The following is an 18,571-nucleotide window of genomic DNA, read 5'->3' on the forward strand; positions in this document are numbered from 1 at the left end:
GTGCTTGTGGACCTCAGTCAGCTGGGGCCTTGGGGACGTTTCCAGCTGCAAGCCCACCTTCTTTGTCACCATTGTGGACTGGCGGGGCCCAGCCAGCCCGCAGGCCCTGCAGTCGCACCATCACTGCGATTCTCGCACAGGCCGCAGGCTTGGGCTCCAGCTCCTGGCTCCTGGCTCCACATTGCTTTGGTCGTGCCGACTGGGGAAGGGCAGGGAAGCCAAGGGCCGCGGGGCCCAGGGCGGGGCAGGACTGGCCCCTTCAACATAATACCTTAAACTCTAAGTCTTCTTGTTCACATTTTCCTTAACACAAATATGGCTTCAAATTAATATTTATCTTTTTGGGCAGATAACAGAGAATAATTACTATATATAGTATAATTTTATACTATATAATTTGGCATCTAAGTCATGTACAAGGTTTTAAAAACCAAATGAACCTAAAATAAATTTATAACAAAACATACATAACAAAAACTCAAATCCTAACTTATATAATATTTTAGTGTAATAAATCCAAAATTTAATGGGTCAAATATTTGTTCTAACATCAGTAAATGTAGTTGAACCAAACCAAAACATGAACTTAAAATTAACATCATTAATTTACCAAACAGATTCAAAGAGAACACAGAATTTTTCTTTCCTGAAAGTGACGCAACCATTTCTTCTCCCAAGAAAAGTATTATGTGAAATAATGTGAACAATTTCAGAATATTTCGATATTATAAAACTACTCAACTTTGTCTTTTCATCTTTAGGCTGTAGGGCTGACAGGCTAATTGTCCCCCTGGTCCCATTTTCAGGATTGATTATTTAAAGGGGGGGGGGGAGGAGATAAATGGGAAAGAAAGGAGCACTTATTAAGCTTCTCCTCTGCCATCGAAGTTTAGTACTTGGGTATCCTTCTCCACATATTCGTGATGAAGTTGAGACTCTGAGAGTCTATATCATTCATTCAAGGTCATACAACCAGTAAGTTATGGAGCAAGGATAAGCCCACGTGTGTCTGACTCCAATGCCTGTGAACTTCTCACTGTACACAAGGAGAGTGAAACATAGTCCTTAGCAGCCATGTACTAGCTGTAAACCCAGCAGGTAGCTGTCTGGGGCCCAGTTTTCCCTTCTAGATTTACCATTGTGATACCCCAACCTGCCTGGAAATTCTACTATTCTATATCTTCCTACTCTTCAATCTTGCACATTTCAGAATAAGACTGTCCCTCCACCATATGCACTACTAATATAATCCATTGCCAGATAGTCAAGGAATTCAACTGCAAGAATATTTTTATAATCATTTATAGAAAAATTTAACTTAAAATTTTCCTTTTTCTACATGCAAAAAAATTTGATTTAGTCTGTAATTCATTTATAAATTCCTGGAAGACATAAAAATAAACAAATGGAGAACATTTCCCTGTTCTTGAATAAGATGATTCAACAGTTCTTCCTAAATAAATTTATAAATGCATGCAATCTCAATTTAAAAAATCAACAAACTATGTTATAGAATTGAATGAGTTGAAATAAAATTTCTATGAAAAAGCAAACATTTAGGCCCTGGCCGGTTGGCTCAGTGGTAGAGCGTCGGCCTGGCGTGCAGAAGTCCCGGGTTCGATTCCCGGCCAGGGCACACAGGAGAAGCGCCCATCTGCTTCTCCACCCCTCCCCCTCTCCTTCCTCTCTGTCTCTCTTCCCCTCCCGCAGCCGAGGCTCCATTGGAGCAAAGATGGCCCCGGGCGCTGGGGATGGCTTCTCGGCCTCTGCCCCAGGCACTAAAGTGGCTCTGGTCGCGATGCCCCGGAGGGGCAGAGCATCGCCCCCTGGTGGGCAGAGCGTCACCCCCTGGTGGGCGTGCCGGGTGGATCCCGGTCAGGCGCATGCGGGAGTCTGTCTGTCTCTCCCTGTTTCCGGCTTCAGAAAAATACAGAAAAAAAAAGAAAAAGAAAAAGAAAACATTTAATAAACACTGAAAAGGAAATACCAAAAAGATAAATTGCAATTGTATATACTACCTTAACTAGGCATCAAAACACTAAAAAGCATCCATATTTATAATAATGTTAAACTGGTATATGAAGAGACAAATTGGCCAGTTGAATAGTTTGTCCAAAGAGAGACCCAAGTACATATAGAAGCTTAATAGAGGTTACATCTCAAATCACTGGAGGAAAAGATAGACTTTTTAATAAATGTAGGTACTGTGAGGTATCTACTTGGGAAAAGATAAAATTAGATCTGTATCTCATACCACACATAAGGACAAACTTCAAATGGATTAGAGATCTAAATGTAAATAAAGGAATCTATAAAAGTACCATAGGGAGACATGGTAACTACATCTTTAACTTAGGTGTAGAAAAAACTTTTTAAATAAGGACTCAAAATTCAGAGGCAATAAATAAAGGTTTGTTAATTTAAACACACAAAAATTAAAAAAAAATTTCATGCAAAAAAACCCCCCACTATAAACGAAGTCAAAGACAAACGACAACCTGGGAGAAAATAATGGCAATATGTTCCACAGACAAGAGGATAATATCCCTAATACATAAAGAACTTATAAAAACTGAGATAGCACCTGATTGGTGGTGGAGTAGTGGATAGTCGACCTGGGACACTGAGGTCCCAGGTTTGAAACTCAGAGGTCACTGGCTTCAGAGCAGGCTCACCAGCTTGAGTGTGGGGTCACTGGCTTAAGCAAGGGGTCACTGTCTCAGCTGGAGCATCCTGCTCAAGGCACATGTGAGAAGCAATCAATGAGCAACTCAAGTGACACAACTATGAGTTTGATGCTTCTCATTTCTCTCCCTTCCTGTCTGTCTCATTTTTGCTCATAGGAAGAAAGGAAGGAAGAAAGGGAGGGAGGGAGGGAGGGAGGGAGGGAGGGAGGAAGGAAGGAAGGAAGGAAGGAAGGAAGGAAGGAAGGAAGGAAGGAAGGAAGGAAGGAAGGAAGGAAGGAAGGGGAAAGAGAGAAAGAGAGAAAGGGAAAGGAAAGGAAAAGAAAAAAGAAGAAAGAAAGAAAAGGAAAGGAAAAAGAAAAGAAAGAAGGAAAGAAAGAAAGAAAGAAAAGAAAGAAAGAAAGAAAAAAAGAAAGAAAGAAAGAAAGAAAGAAAGAAAGAAAAGAAAGAAAAGAAAGAAAAAGAAAGAGAAAGAAAGAGAAAGAAAGAAAGAAAGAAAGAAAGAAAGAAAGAAAGAAAGAAAGAAAGAAAGAAAGAAAGAAAGAAAGAAAGAAAGAAAGAAAGAAGGAAAGAAAGGGAAGTGCAGGGTGGACAAAAAACAATAAATAGACAATTCACAAAAACAAGGTGTGTAGAAAGCTCTCAAACGTAAGAAGATGTTCAAGTTCACTCATAATGAAGCAAGTGCAAATTAAACGAGACTGAGATACCATTTTCTTGCCTGTCACACTGGCAAAACTTACAGAGCAAGACCACAATCTGTTGGTGAGATTTTGGGAAAACAGGCACTCCTAAATTGGTACAACATTTTGGAAGGGAAATCTGGCCTAACAAAACTACATAGGCACCTGACTTTGACCCAGCAATCCTACCTCTAGGAATCTACACTGAATATATGTCTCCAATAGTACAACAGTGTAAAGACACAAGGTTATTTATTGTAGCGCTGTTTATAATAGTAATGATTGGAAATAATAAGTACATATGGTAGGTAGAATAATCCTCTCTCCCCCCCAAAGAAGTCTATGTCCTGAACCTGTGGATATATTACATTATGTGGCAAAAAGGGACTTTGCAGAAGTGATTAAATAAAGGATTTTGAGATGGGGAAATTATTCTGGATTATCCCAATGTAATCACAAGAGTCCTTATAAATGAAAGATAGAGGCAAGAGAGTCAGAGTTAGAGAGACATGACGACGCCACACTGCTGGCTTAGGGAGGCAGGGGACATGAGCCAAGGAATTCAGGTGGCCTCTAGAAAAGGTGTCTCACTGTCTGAGAAAGATCTTGCTGATAAAGAAAGGGGAGAGGCTCAAATGAAATGTCATTCTGGATTGCAATCAGAGGTATCAGTGTAAACTCATGGATTAGAATATACATACTTACAGGTAGATATAGAAATAGATATAAGCATATACATATGCATAGGTCAGTATATGTATATGTCCTTGCTGAGAGGATCTAGGAATAATGGCCAAGCAATAAGCACACCTAGAGCTCAGATCTTGATTTCTAAATACCATTTTCCAATAAAGGAACCAGGACTCCTTGAATAAGTTGTTAATTCCAGGCATGGAGCTGGGTAATAAAACAGTTTGGGCCTGGCCAGTTGGCTCAATGGTAGAGTGTTGGCCTGGTGTGCGGAAGTCTCGGGTTCGATTCCTGGCCAGGGCACACAGGAGAAGCGCCCATCTGCTTCACCCCCCTTCCTCCTCTCCTTCCTCTCTATCTCTCTCTTCTCTTCCGGCAGCCCAGGCTCCACTGGAGCAAAGTTGGCCCGGGTGCTGAGGACGGCTCCATGGCCTCTGCCTCAGGCGCTAGAATGGCTCCTGTTGCAATAGAGACACGGCCCAGATGGGCAGAGCATCGCCCCTGGTGGGCATGCCAAGTGGATCCCAGTCGGGCTCATGCGGGAGTCTGTCTCTCTGCCTCCCTGCTTCTCACTTCAGAAAATAAATAAATAAATAAATAAATAAATAAATAAATAAATAAATAAAATAATGATGGTACTAGATGACCCATAGAATAAAATGTCCATGAGCCCATATATATCTACAATAAATAAATATATGAAGAAGATGCAGCTTTTTCAACAAACAAATATAGATGAGATGAAGGAGATAAAAAATCATAATTAAGCAAACCCCATAGTAATAATTGTTGCATGTAAGATCCCACCAATGGATGCTAAAATGAGTGGGCAAAAGATTGAGGAGAAGCAAGATATTAACAGTCTCAAAGTATCTACCAAAATATATTTATCAGTTAGAAGAGAAAAAAGAGGAAGTTTACGGTGGAGAAACCTGGTGGATGCCACCTTAACCAAGAGATCAAGGTTAACCTCACCAGAAATATGACATAACATCAGGTGTCCTTTGCTGTGATGCAATTACAAAGACACAGTAGCATTCTGTGGTTTGAGAATACGTTAAAAGGGTGGGGGCAAAACCACAACCTCAATCTAAGCATAAGTAAACACTGGAAAAAAAACAAAATTAAGAAAACTTCTACTAAATAACTAACCAACTAGTAAAAAGGCTCATTATGAAAGCCAAGGAAAGAATGAGGAACATCACAGACTGGAGGAGACTAAGGAGACATTAAGTGCAATATAAGATCTTGGATGGGATCCTGGAACATAAAAGGGACATTATGAGAAAAATTGGTAAAATTTTAAAAGGATCCGTAATTTAGTTAATAGTGTATACTAATGCTACTTAATTGGTTTTGATAGCTGTAAACTGTTCATATCAGCTAGAGAAAAGAAAATAAACTTTCTGAACTAGTTTTACAACTTTTCTGGAAATTTAAAATTATTTCAACTAAAACATTTCTTTAAAATGTAGATTCATTACAATTCTGCATTTAATAAATTTATCCAAGATAAGGTTGTTAACCAGTATCCCCCCATAAATTAAAAAAAGAACACTTTGGATTTTTCTCCCTTATGTTAAATATTAAGCAAGTTTATATGGGTTACTCTTTCTCTCTAAAAATCTCCTCTCCCAGCTCCCCTACTTTCTTAATTATCATTAAAAAGAAAATGAAATCGAAACAACACACATGTGAGATGTCTAAAGATTAGAATAGCAGCCTACCTGAAATTCTTTTAGGAATAAGGCTGGGTATGTTTGCATATGTGCATATTATGAATATTTATAGAGAAAACAAAAAATTCTTAAATCTATAGGATCATTTTTAAATTAATAGTTTTGTGCCCCTCTCTCTATACTAGGCATTTAGTAAATGCTTTACCGAGTTAATAAATAGGTGACCCTGCTTGCTCAAGCAATGAAGAACTAAAAATGAATTAAAATTCACTCGCCTGACCTGTGGTGGCGCAGTGGATAAAGCGTTGACCTGGAAATGCTGAGGTCACCAGTTCGAAACCCTGGGCTTGCCTGGTCAAGGCACATATGGGAGTTGATGCTTCCAGCTCCTCCCCCTCTTCTGTCTCTCCTCTGTCTCTCCCTTTCCTCTCTAAAATGAATTAAAAAAAAATTCACTCTGATCAGATTTATGAAATAAAATCATAGTTGAGAGAGGAAAAGAAAAGGAAAATCTTTCTGCCCATCTATAACTGGATTTACTGGTCTCATCTAAGTTTGTGAACACACTTAAAAACAGTGTGTCTTCCTTGGAAAACTGACTGTAGAAAGGGCCCTGGACCCACTGTCAGCAATGGAAGGGCTAGGAAGCACAGGACTGACTTGCTGCCTTGACCTTTCCTTGACATTTGTTTACCTTTGTACATGTAAGTGGCTATGGTAGTACCAGTGACCTTTATTAATTATTTTACTTACATTTCTTACCATGCCTGAATATAGAGAGTATACAGAAAATTAAGTCTCAAGAGTATATTTTCATTAACTCCTCTAAGTGATTCCTGACATGTTAATATCTTGCCCCACCTTTAAAGAGATTTGCTGAACATTTTTAACAGCCTCTTTACAAATCAAGTAACTCATGTTCTTCGCATTTAGACCCAATCCTTCATGATGCAGTCAAATGCAATTATTTCCATCTGTTCTAACTTTGGTAGAGAGAGAGAGCAGGCTGGTACCATTTTGGACATTTTGGTGGTTCCACAATGAGTTCAATGTAAAATTATCAAATGATCTAGCAATTCCACTCCTAGGCATATATTCAAAAGATCTGAAAAGGAAGTGTTCAAACAAAAATATGTACAAGAATTTCCATAGCAGCAATATTCTCAATAACCAAAAGATGCAAAGAACCTTAATTTCTGTAAACCAATGAAAGGATAAATATAATGTGATATAGTCATACAATGTAATGTTATTTAGCCATAAATAGGAATTAAATACTGATACATGCAACAATATAGATGAATTTTGGAAAGATTATACTATGTGAAAGAAGTCAGATGCAAAAGACCTTATGTTATATGAATCCATGTATATGAAATGTCCAGAATAGGCAAATCCTATTTTCCCCCAGAGGCTGGAGGAAGAGTGAGGTTGGGTGGTGACTGTTTAATGCTTATGGTTTCCTCTAGGGTGATGAAAATGTTATGAAATTTAATAGTGGTGATGGTTGCACAACAGTGTAAATGTACTAAATGTCACTGAATTGTACACTTTAAAAGGTGAAATTTGTATTATGTATATTTTACCGCAATAAAAAAAAACCAAAAAACGAACCTCAGGTGAATGATTACTGGTGAGGGACACGGGGAGGCTATGAGCCAGTAGAAGGATGGGGAACATGATTGTGAATCCAAGCATAAGTGTCAGGGCATCGTAGCCTTCCTGTAGCCCCCACTGTCAGTGAACTTGTGTTGATCATTCTACCTCTTTTATTTAAGGCACTTCCAGGTTAAGTCCCCTGATCCTTCCAGTTCTTGACCCAACTCCCAGTTGCTTATCCTGCTCCATACAGACACAGAGTTGACTGCATTTTTCTCCTCTTCACTGCCTACTCTACATTTTGGGTTCCTTGTCACCACAAGACTCTCTATAAAGCAAACGCTTTACTTCTTTATTTCCTCTACTTACCTTTTTTATTGAGGTGCCATTTATTGAAGAAAGCCTAAGATCATGGTAGGCTAAAGATATTAGTAGGCATGCTGTTTTAGTTGGGGTTTTAAAAACTCTCCCCTTTAAAGAAATTACAAAGACATGTTGTCTTCCACCCCAGTGGCTGATTTCTTCTGTTTGCAGAGTCCTGCTCAGTCCTCAGGGCTCTGGGACATGAGGTCAATTCCAGCCTAGCGTTCACTGTTTGGGTTCACTCAACATGTGGGGAGGAACCCAGAGACAGCCTCAGGGGTATTGTGAGAACATAATTCTTCAGTTTTGTGATGGGTTCATTGGTGTTCATTTTCTTATACTTTAAACTTATATCTATATTCTCTTATATGTATCAAATATTTCATGATACTTTTTTCCAAAAAGAAGAATAGCTTAAACCTAAGAATGATCCTAGAAGTTTAATTCCTTTAAATGGGTACATTCTGGGATCAACTTGATCTTCCAAAATGGCTGCAGATGACTATGTTTTCTCACTAAACTTCCCCAATTAGGATCAGAACTCAAAATAGCTTTAGGGTTGGAAAGCTGCTTCAACCATGTTGATCTTTGTCTCCTTTCTTGAAATTAAATGATAAATAATAAAGTATATCTTGATCAATAAGGAAAACTAATCATCTTAACCAATGCATATTGAAAGAATCAATTGGCACAGGCTCTGAACACTGCTGTACTCTTTGCTGGGTAGGGCAAGTATGCAGGCCCTGACTGCTCTCTACATGGGCCATTTTGCAGGGTTGTTTGCAGTGAGCAACCCTGAGGGGTGAAGTAACCTCTCTTACCGAAGAGTAGCCTTGCTGACTACTTACCATAGAAGTGGTAGATTCCACAGCTCACTGTTCCTCAGTACAGTCACAAACCTTCTGCATCTACCTCAGCACCCCACTAGGCCCACCTCGGTGCCCTCCATGGGCTTGGGGCACATAGAAGACATCTCATGCCCATTGTGGCCTGCTCAAGTTGCTTGTGCTGTGTAAGTAACAAAGTCTTTTGCCAGCACCCATGAAACAGTAACAGGCTAACTTGATACCGTAACTTGCCAGTAGAGTAAAATCCCAGACCCTTCACAGTGTCTGTTTTTGTGACAAAGACGAGATGCTGATAGAAACATGGCATTTTGAAAGAGTAAGGACAAGAGCCTTCATTGATGGGTTATTGGATTTAAGAAGACTCCCTGAGATCTGATAAAATGCCCTAGGTGGTGGTCAGGGTGGAAGGGTAGAGTAAGAGTCTCTCACTGTTTTTTGTATTTATAATAAATGAGGCTGAGCAACAAAAGGTAGGGTCAAAACTGGACACCCAGATGGTACTTTGGTTGTAGCACATTCTCTTCTGAGTGAGAGAAGGAAGGATATTATCACAATTGGGGCACCAAACCTCACACCTCAGCCCAAAGGTATGCAATGTAGCTGTGGCTGGCTGATGGGTCAACGAGTCCCCAAAGCTGAAATCATCATGTTAGCATTGAGGGTACAGAACTTTGGGCAGATTAAAATCTTTAGAAACTTGGCTGTTGAACCTAGTGAGGCCCTTGAAACTGAGAGCAAATGCAAGGTCTAACATACTGGAACTGAACTGACCTCTCCTTCTGTCTCCCTCCCAACTTCAGCTGGCTGTGTGCTGGGGAACCTCTGGGAGGGGAGTGTAGGGACTCAAATGTTTATGGCTCTGTTGCACAGAGGTACCCAAGTATACTTATTCTCATGCAGATGGAGTGTGAGCTAAGCACCAGATTGGCCCAAAGTGCCGAAGAAACAGGTGTGGATGAAAAAGACCTGACAAGCTCAGGGGAGGCCTACATGGTGGTCTTACAAACCCAGAGACCCAAAGTAACCACATAGGATGGCCTGAACATAAACATTCCTAAGTAAAAGCAGGTCATGGTGGTAGTCACATACTAGGCCAGTATCTTCCTCAACAAAGACCAGTCTTTTTTTTTTTTTTTTTTTAATTTTTATTTATTCATTTTAGAGAAGAGAGAGAGAGAGAAAGAAAGGGGGGAGGAGCAGGAAGCATCAACTCCCATATATGCCTTGACCGGGCAGGCCCAGGGTTTTGAACCGGCAACCTCAGCATTCCAGGTCGACGCTTTATCCACTGTGCCACCACAGGTCAGGCTACAAAGACCAGTCTTTATCTTAATTGAGCCTATTGTCTTTTGCATCTAAGATTAAATACCTTTGAAATGTCAGAGTACTTGTCTTTTTTCTGCCCCTCAGGGCACACCCACTGCACCAGAGTACAAGACCTCAGCCCCCTCATTGTTAGCTTCTTCCCTGTATACCATCTCTGTGTGCTGTAAATGTTAATTATTAACAGTCTTGTACTAACCAGTGTAGAAGAAGTATGTGTCTCTGCATTTTGCTTTTTATCCAATCGCCCAGATTATTTCCCTGCTTTGCTTTTCCTGCCTCCTTAATCTACCACCAACAGATTTCATGTGGCACTACTTACATCTCCTCCTTTTATTCTAATGAATAAAATAAGCAGCAAAACTGCCATTCTGCAGAGCATTTTCTCAATCCATCGAAATTTTGCTTCCTTGCAGTTGTCCTTAGTTTGGTTCAAATACACTCATAAAAATTCTCTATAGATTTGGACATTTCTTATGACACACAGGGCAGATCAGTGGTGCTAGTAGAGGCTAAAGCATGATGTCCCTGAACCCCAGTACTTGTGGAGGCCAGGGTTGCACATGGGAGGCGGCGGCAGCAGCAATTCAGGGAGGATAAGGAGCCAAAGGGCAAACACCATATTTCCTCATGTACAGCTCCCATGTATAAGACGCACATTTACTTTGCGGTTTGAAATTTAAAAAAAAAAAATGTATTACATAAAGTTATTGAACTTAAGTTTTATTCATCATAAAATTCATACAAGTCCTCATCACTGTCAAAACTCCCATCTATTAGCTTGTTCTCATCTGTGTCTGATGATGAATCACTGTCTTCAACAATGAGAATAAAAACAAGTGCAAAAAAGCATGAAAATGCAAGTAAAAAAAAATCTACAACCACTGTATAAGACACACCCAGTTTTTAGACCCTAAATTTTTCCAAAAAATGTGCATTTTATGCATGGGGAAATACAATAGCTTTCTAGCCCCTTTGCACTCCAGTTTCCCCAGCTAGGTGGGAGACACATAATCTTCTAAAACTGCTAATGTTGGGCAAATGAGTTGTAAAATCTGTATTTTCTGGGTTTGTTCACTCTTTTTGTTAAAGATGGCGCTGCCTGTCACCCAGGTGATAATATTAATGCCCTTCTTGCTTGAGAAGGGGCTTGGTTATACTAATGTGTGTTGGGGGAGGACTTTCGTGCCAAAAGGTTTTAAAAGGAGAAGCTAGGAGGCCATTTGAGGGAGAGTGATCACGTTATTGTAGAGAGGAAGAGCCTGTGGTGTAGCAGGGCAGGGAAGCCACATGGAGGAGGCAGTCAAAATGGCGGAATGGTGAAGGAGAAGCCAGTTCATAGAGGAGAAGGAGATGGGGAACAGAGGTGAATAAGACTGGTGAGGTGGAAGCATTGATTCTAGGAAAACTCAGATGACAGTGGCTTTGGGAGCCCTGAATGGAAAGGGAAGTGTTTCCTGCTGTATTTTCTCACCTAGTGGGTGCAAGCTAGGATTAAAGGAAAATGGACCACCAGTTTTTTTTTGTTTGTTTGTTTTTTCTGAAGCTGGAAACAGGGAGAGACAGTCAGACAGACTCCCGCATGCGCCCGACCGGGATCCACCCGGCACGCCCACCAGGGGGCGACGCTCTGCCCACCAGGGGGCGATGCTCTGCCCCTCCGGGGCATCGCTCTGCCGCGACCAGAGCCACTCTAGCGCCTGGGGCAGAGGCCAAGGAGCCATCCCCAGCGCCCGGGCCATCTTTGCTCCAATGGAGCCTTGGCTGCGGGAGGGGAAGAGAGAGACAGAGAGGAAGGCGCGGTGGAGGGGTGGAGAAGGAAATGGGCGCTTCTCCTGTGTGCCCTGGCCGGGAATCGAACCCGGGTCCTCCGCACGCTAGGCCGACGCTCTACCGCTGAGCCAACCGGCCAGGGCTGGACCACCAGTTTTCAGCTCAATTGTTTCTTTACAATAGATCCAAATCAAACCTGAACCTGCGTTGGCCAGGTGGCTTTGATGGCAGCCGCAAATACTGGCTTTACAGCTAAGATAACCCCTGAATAACCCTATGTTAACTTTATTGGTGTGTGTTCCCAGATGGAACAAAACATTGGAATTCAACTGATAGGGTTTGAACAAAGTTTGCAGGGAGGAAGGGAAATTAAAAGTGACCTTTGAGCTGCTTCATCACCCTGCTGTTGTTTACCCCGTTATATAAATGTATAATGAAATTGATGGGTTACTTGCTTATATTGTAAATATTCACAGTGATGAGAGGACACCCTTCCACTCAGGGATTCCCTAACCCCTTCCAGTTAGTCTAATAGAAACAATATAGAATCCCCAGAAAGAAAAACAGAAAAATCACAGCTGATCTCCAGAGAAGCCCTGTACTGCAGTGTCACCTGCTGGACATTGCCACCAAATACATCCCGTATTAGTTTCTAGGGCTGCCATAACAAAGTACCACAGAGTGGCTTACACAACAGAACTTGATTGTCTCAAGTCTGGAATTTGGAAGTCTAAAATGCGTCAGTAGGGTTGGTTCCTTGGGAGAGCTGTGAGGGTAGCAACTGTTTCAGGACTCTCTCCTTGGTTTGTAAATGGCCAAATTCATATTCACCTGGCATTGTCCCTGTATGCCTATCTGTGTCCAAATTTCCCCTTTGTATAAGGATGCCAGTCAGAGTGGATTAGGACTCATCCTAATCTCATTTTAACTTGATTACTTCTGTGAAGACTATATGTCCAAATAAGGGCACATTCTGAAGCAGTGGGGGTTAGGACTTTAACATATGATTTGAGGAGGGGGTGTCACAATTCAACTTGTAATATACTCCTTTAAACAGAGTGAGGGAGCTATTGGCCTACTGCAGAGCTCTTGTTCAAAATGAATGCCCCTCCCATGGAGGTCGTGTATCTCTCAGGCCTGACATCTCCACTTGGAGTGGGTTAACTAGGATAAGACAACTACAAGGGGCCCATTTGCTGGTCAAATTAAAATGTATTTGAAGGCCTGGCTGGCCTGGCCCTATTGTCATCTCCATTTTGCATAAAGTAATAGCTGTCCCTCCGGGAAAACCTTTATTCCATTCTGCTACCTGAAGCAAAGCTACTGACTGAATAGGGCCCTTGTATTCACAGGGATTTTCCTAAATGCCTGGGCCTGTTTCACCTTTGATTCAGCTAGGCTTAAAACTGATGTCGATAGTGCTCCTTCCTGCCAGTTTGACCTCAGCACCGGCTATAGTGGTTGCTGGGATAAGTGGGCAGAAGTCAAGGTTGTTCTTAAAGCTCTGGTCTATCAGGCTGAGGGGCAGGTTGTCGGGAGGGGCAATCCACCATTGTCCCTGACTGTCCCAGCACATTCTTGCTGGGTAGGCCAAGAATGCAAGGCCCAGACTGCTCTTGGTCAAGCCATTTCTCTGGGTTATGTTTATAGTGAACAACCTTGAGAAATGAGGTAACCCTTCCCAACTCTACCAGCTCACCACTCACCATAAAAGCAGTGGATTCCCTAAGCCCAGTGTTACTCAGATGTGCCACAAACCCACCGACTATACAAAACCCATTTAAACGCATCTGTGTCAACTCTGTGAGACTTAGGGGGAATGGGGAATTGACATCAACCTCATGCTCATGGTGCTTGTATTTTGAGTAATACAGTTCTCTGTCTCTCACTTAGGTGTCTCCTATATTCTGCCAGCATCCATGAAATAGTGACAGGCTAATTTGTTAGCTTACAACTAGGGTAAAATCCCAGATCCTTCACAGACCCTGACTTCATGGGACTGATATAAGAGTAAAAGCCTTTTGTTTCCAAAGGTCTTGGACAAGGACTCAGTATATGACATTCTTGGCTGGATTGTACGCCTAACATTTGGTCTTCCCTATGTCACTTTGCTCTGTTACAGTAATTCAGTTGCTCTTTCAATTGTTCCATTCCCCCAAAAGACATTATTATCCTAAACAAGACACTCTTCTCACTCTTTAATAGCAATAATAACAACAGCAATAACTAATACTCATAGAATGAGAGACATTGTTCTAAAGACTTGAGGCACCGCTCTATACATTTTCTATACACTACCATTGTTATTCCTCAAAACAATTCTATGAAGGGGATATATCACCTCCAGTACAGATTAGGACTCTGGGACATAGTCATGCAGTTAGTCAGGGACAGAGATGGCATTCAAATTCAGGCAGTCTGGCTTTAGTCCTCACTTTTAACCACTCATTATACTGCCTCACATAGGACCTTTAACTCTGAGAGCCATAATGAACCACAGTGGCCTAGAGATCTTTATTTGAAATCTTAGGCAGAAAATTCCAGTCAAACATTTTTTTTTTTTTTTTGAGAGGAGGTTAGATCAAGAGATAGACTCCTGCATGTGCCTGGACAGGGATCCACCCAGCAACCCCCATCTAGGGCCAGTGCTTGAATCAACCAAGCTATTTTAGCACCTGAGGCTGACACACTCGGACCATCCAAGCTATTCTCAGCACCTGGGGCCCACACTGGAACTAGCTGAGTCACAGGCTGCAAGAAGGGAAGAGGGAGAGAAGGGGGTGAGGGCAGGGGGAGAGAAGCAGATGGTCGCTTCTCTTGTATGCCCTAAGAAATGAACCCAGGACGTCCATATACACTGGGTCGATACTCTATCAACAGCCAACTGGCTAGGGCCCCAGTCAAACTTTTAACACTTGATTTTGGCATACATTTTAAAATATTTTTTGACAACCTATATTAGGCAATTAGACAATCTACTACTTTGCTTTGATCTTTTCTATCCAGCCTATGTATATATCCAGTGTCAAGTTTTCATACTCTGTGTTAGTTTTCTATTGCTATATAATATATGATCAAACTTCGTGGCTTAAAACATCACAAATTTATTATCTTACAGTTCTGGGGGCCAGAAGTTCAAAATGGGCTGGTGTGACTGCATTCCCTGTGGAGACTCTAGGGGAGAATTCATGTCCTTGCCTTTTCCATTTTCTAGAGGCTGTCTGTGTTGTGTGGCTCGTGGTCCTTTACTCCATCTTCAAAGCTAGCAGCACAGCATCTCCAAATCTCTCTCTCTCCCCACCTTCCCTGGCCCTCTTGCCTTCCTCTTTTCCTTATAAGGGCCCTTGTGATTACAGTGAGCCCATCCAGATAATCCAGGATCTTCTCCATCTCAAGCTCCTTAATTTAATCACATTGCAAAGTCCCTTTTTGCCATGTAAGGAAAAATATTCACAAGGGATCGGGATGCAGATATCTTTGAGGAGGGTATCATTCTGCCTACTCTATACTCTGAGCAGTTGTCTCTTCCTATAGTATGGAAGTTTTTACAGACATACCTGGATTGGAGATTTTTAAAAGCCTGTTTACCATTTGGTTAATACTCCATTTCATCTTGGCTTTGAGGATGGAGCCTAAGAGTATTTTACCTTTTGGAGTCAAAGAGAACATACTGCTGGAGCATGTGTTTGAAACTTTAACCACTATAACAACATAAAAACCTAATTATTTAAAAATTACCTGGAGTTGAGCATTCATAAGCATGAACTCCTGTTGGTTTTTCATGTTTTCATTCATAGCTTTTGAAAATATAAACCCCATCTTGACCTAAAATACAAAAAAAGCAAAAAGGCTTAAATCAATATATTCTACACATATCCTATGTGCTCTGCTTTGGACAGGGGTCCCCAAACTACAGTCCGCGGGCTGCATGCGGCCCCCTGAGGTCATTTATCCTCCTCCGCTGCACTTCTGGAAGGGGCACCTCTTTCATTGGTGGTCAGTGAGAGGAGCACAGGATGTGGATGCTGTACGTGTACTGTGTACTGTATGTGGCAGCGCCGCAAAGTACAGCATTGCTCACGTACAGTACTACTTCTGGTGATGCGGGACACATGCCTCACGGCTCCAGAAGCGCGTCATATCACTTGTTACGGCTAGCAGTGACAAATATGGAACCAGACATTGACCATCTCATTAGCCAAAATCAGGCCCATAGTTCCCATTGAAATACTGGTCAGTTTGTTGATTTAAATTTACTTGTTCTTTATTTTAAATATTATATTTGTTCCTGTTTTGTTTTTTTACTTTAAAATAAGATATGTGCAGTGTGCATAGGGATTTGTTCATAGTTGGTTTTTTTTTATAGTCTGGCCCTCCAACGGTCTGAGGGACAGTGAACTGGCCCCCTGTGTAAAAAGTTTGGGGACCCCTGGCTTTGGGTTATCATGAGCTTAGGACAATGTTAAAAAAGAAAAGCTCTGGCCTGGGAACACAGTGTGGATTCTAGTCCTTGCTCCTAAGAGTTGTCTGATTGTGGGCAAACTTGACTGGCTTGGTCATCATTTACTAAGATCAGCTGATTGAACTAGATGATTTCCAAAATCTTCTGTTTTACAAGTATAAATATATGGCTCTATGTTTCCTAATTTTGTTTTCCATTGTAAATCATGAACAATTGTATGCTTGAAAACAAACAAACAAAATAAATAAATAAACCCTCTCTTTTTAGCGAGGGAGTGGGTGGGTACCTTCTATCCTTTTACCTTCTAGACAGTTGGATGATAGAATTTTTGTTTCTGAGGAGGGGTATTCAAAAGATGCATCATGCACTTTGAAGACAGATTTTTCTGTGCTTCTTGCATTTGTGTTTAGGAAGTTTTAAGTATCTCAAGGTCACTACATCAATACTCTTCTTGTAATTCCTGCCCCTCTCCTATACACCCCCTATTCCCATCCACCCACTGCTGATATCTCTTGGCCATCCTTCCCTAGCAACACCTTTGTTCTCTTCAAGCTATTACTGAAGTCTAAAGGGGAAAACATAAGGATAATTAAATGTCTTGGGCAACACAATTTTTAAATGAATATATAGTATTGTCAATCTTACTTATCATACTTAAGAAGTTCTTAAGTGAGCTATCAATTCTAGGTAGGCTACAGCTTCGATTTTTTTTTTGTTCTTAATCTAATTGGATAGGTACAGAAGACCTTCAGTTGTTGATTTACTTTCAGAATGAAAAACTCAAGGACATTACAACTGCTCTACCCTCCTCAAAATGTTGCTGATTCCCTTTGATAAGCTGTTGAGCAGGGTTGTGATCCCTGGATCAGACTGGCCAGTATTAATACTTTCTACCCAGGACTCACAGTATTCTGTGGAAAGCCATCAGCACTCCTGTTTTCCATATCCCTATCAGGAAATCTTGGGTTCAGGCTAATTGGGGAGAAGGAAGGAGGGGGAGCATCTCATGCCATGAGGAATGGGTTACCCCTGCTAATAGGGCTCCAAAGGAGTGGAAACTGCAAGGCAGACTTTAGTAGCTTTCCTGTATCCTGGCCTAAGACCCATCCTGGAAATACAGGGGCCTCTGATCCAGAGTCAGCTTTAATGTTGGGAACAGGAGTCCAGTCATTCACCAGAGAGAAGCACAACCCTGAACAGGCCTGGGAGGCCTGGTTTCCCTTGTGCTCTGCCAGTGTCCCACTCCATCCTGTGACCAGAATTGAGGACCACCCACTGAGAGTGGGGAGATCTAGCATAAGTTATCTCCTCTATGCAAATTCTGATTGCCCCATGTCAATTGTCCCCAACAGCAGACCAGAACTTGCCAGGAGGCAGAAGCAATGTATTATTAATCTTGGCTGTCTTCATGGTGTCTCTTGCCCATAAACGTTTGCAAAAAGCAACAAAGAACAAGAGAGAGGGAACACAGGTCACTTGTCATTTTTTATTTTTCTTCTGCATATAGGAGTAGATAATTGAATTTTTACATACATTGCTAACATTTATAAAGAAAACAACTGTCCTCTAATCTCATTCCTACACACACACAGTTTGTCACAAAGCAGTGTCTTTTACAGTGCTCTTTAAGGGGTGATATCTTCACTGAAGTGCAGGGAAAGTCCTCACGTCAACTATCTAGGGAAGAGAAACTATCTGGAAAGTTGGGATTTAGGTTTACCTCTTTCTGCATTGACTCATTTCCTGATCAAAGTACATATTAACTACCTCCATTTCTGACTAGTTGCATAATTACAATCATTTTCAATAAGTCATTGCATTTCATTTAAATTAGACCACTTCCCCTGCAAATTCCAGCCAGAAACCCACAGCTTCTGGTAGGTTTTCTCCAATTTAACTCCACCCGCCCTTCCTGGGCCTAATTACTGTAACTTGGGAATTTCCTGAAGGCCCAGGAGTCTTGCGACAGGAATAGCAAGGTTAGTGATACCCTTACGCACTAGGGTCAGGAAGAGAGCCAAACGCAGGCTTTCACAAGGAGCGTGCACCCAGCGCGGCCCTGCGCGCCCGGGCTTGGAGCTCAGCCCTGGAAAACGAGGACCCGCGGACTCGCGCTTTCCACCCACCTGTGGCCTGCCCGGATCCGCCTGGGTGGCGCTTATTCAATAGGCGGCGGAGGCAAGGACAAGGAGACCGCCGCAGAAGCCTTCAGGCTCCGGGTCACAAACCTCGGCGGGGACCGGGCCTCGCCTCGCAGATTGGCTAGCCATGACAGAGGATTTCCGACCCTCAGCCAATCAGCTCAGGCCTTGGCTCCTTTAAAGGGCCCGTAGCCCTGACCCAGGCGTACTCTGTTCCTCTACACCTGGCACCTGGGAGGGGCAGATTATGGAGACAAATTCAAACTCGCAGCGACTAAACTGTCAGATTTTGATGGAACACAGAGGAAGCAGAACCACAGTCTCAC

At 41.9% G+C, this 18,571-nt stretch overlaps 1 protein-coding gene across 1 annotated transcript in view; it reads right to left on the reverse strand.

The window, feature by feature from the left end:
* Positions 1-18,366, reverse strand: part of PLGRKT (plasminogen receptor with a C-terminal lysine) — a 41,328-nt gene extending 22,962 nt beyond the window's left edge. The window contains exons 1-2 of the mRNA XM_066368109.1: positions 18,231-18,366; positions 15,381-15,467 (exon numbers count right to left, since the gene is read on the reverse strand). Of these exons, the coding sequence (XP_066224206.1) occupies positions 15,381-15,461 (81 nt within the window). The 5' untranslated portion in view covers positions 15,462-15,467; positions 18,231-18,366. The remainder of the gene's footprint in view (positions 1-15,380; positions 15,468-18,230) is intronic.
* Between the last annotated feature and the right edge of the window lie 205 nt (positions 18,367-18,571).

This window comes from Saccopteryx leptura, chromosome 2 (genome assembly GCF_036850995.1).
Source record: "Saccopteryx leptura isolate mSacLep1 chromosome 2, mSacLep1_pri_phased_curated, whole genome shotgun sequence".
Taxonomy (NCBI): Eukaryota; Metazoa; Chordata; class Mammalia; order Chiroptera; family Emballonuridae; genus Saccopteryx; species Saccopteryx leptura.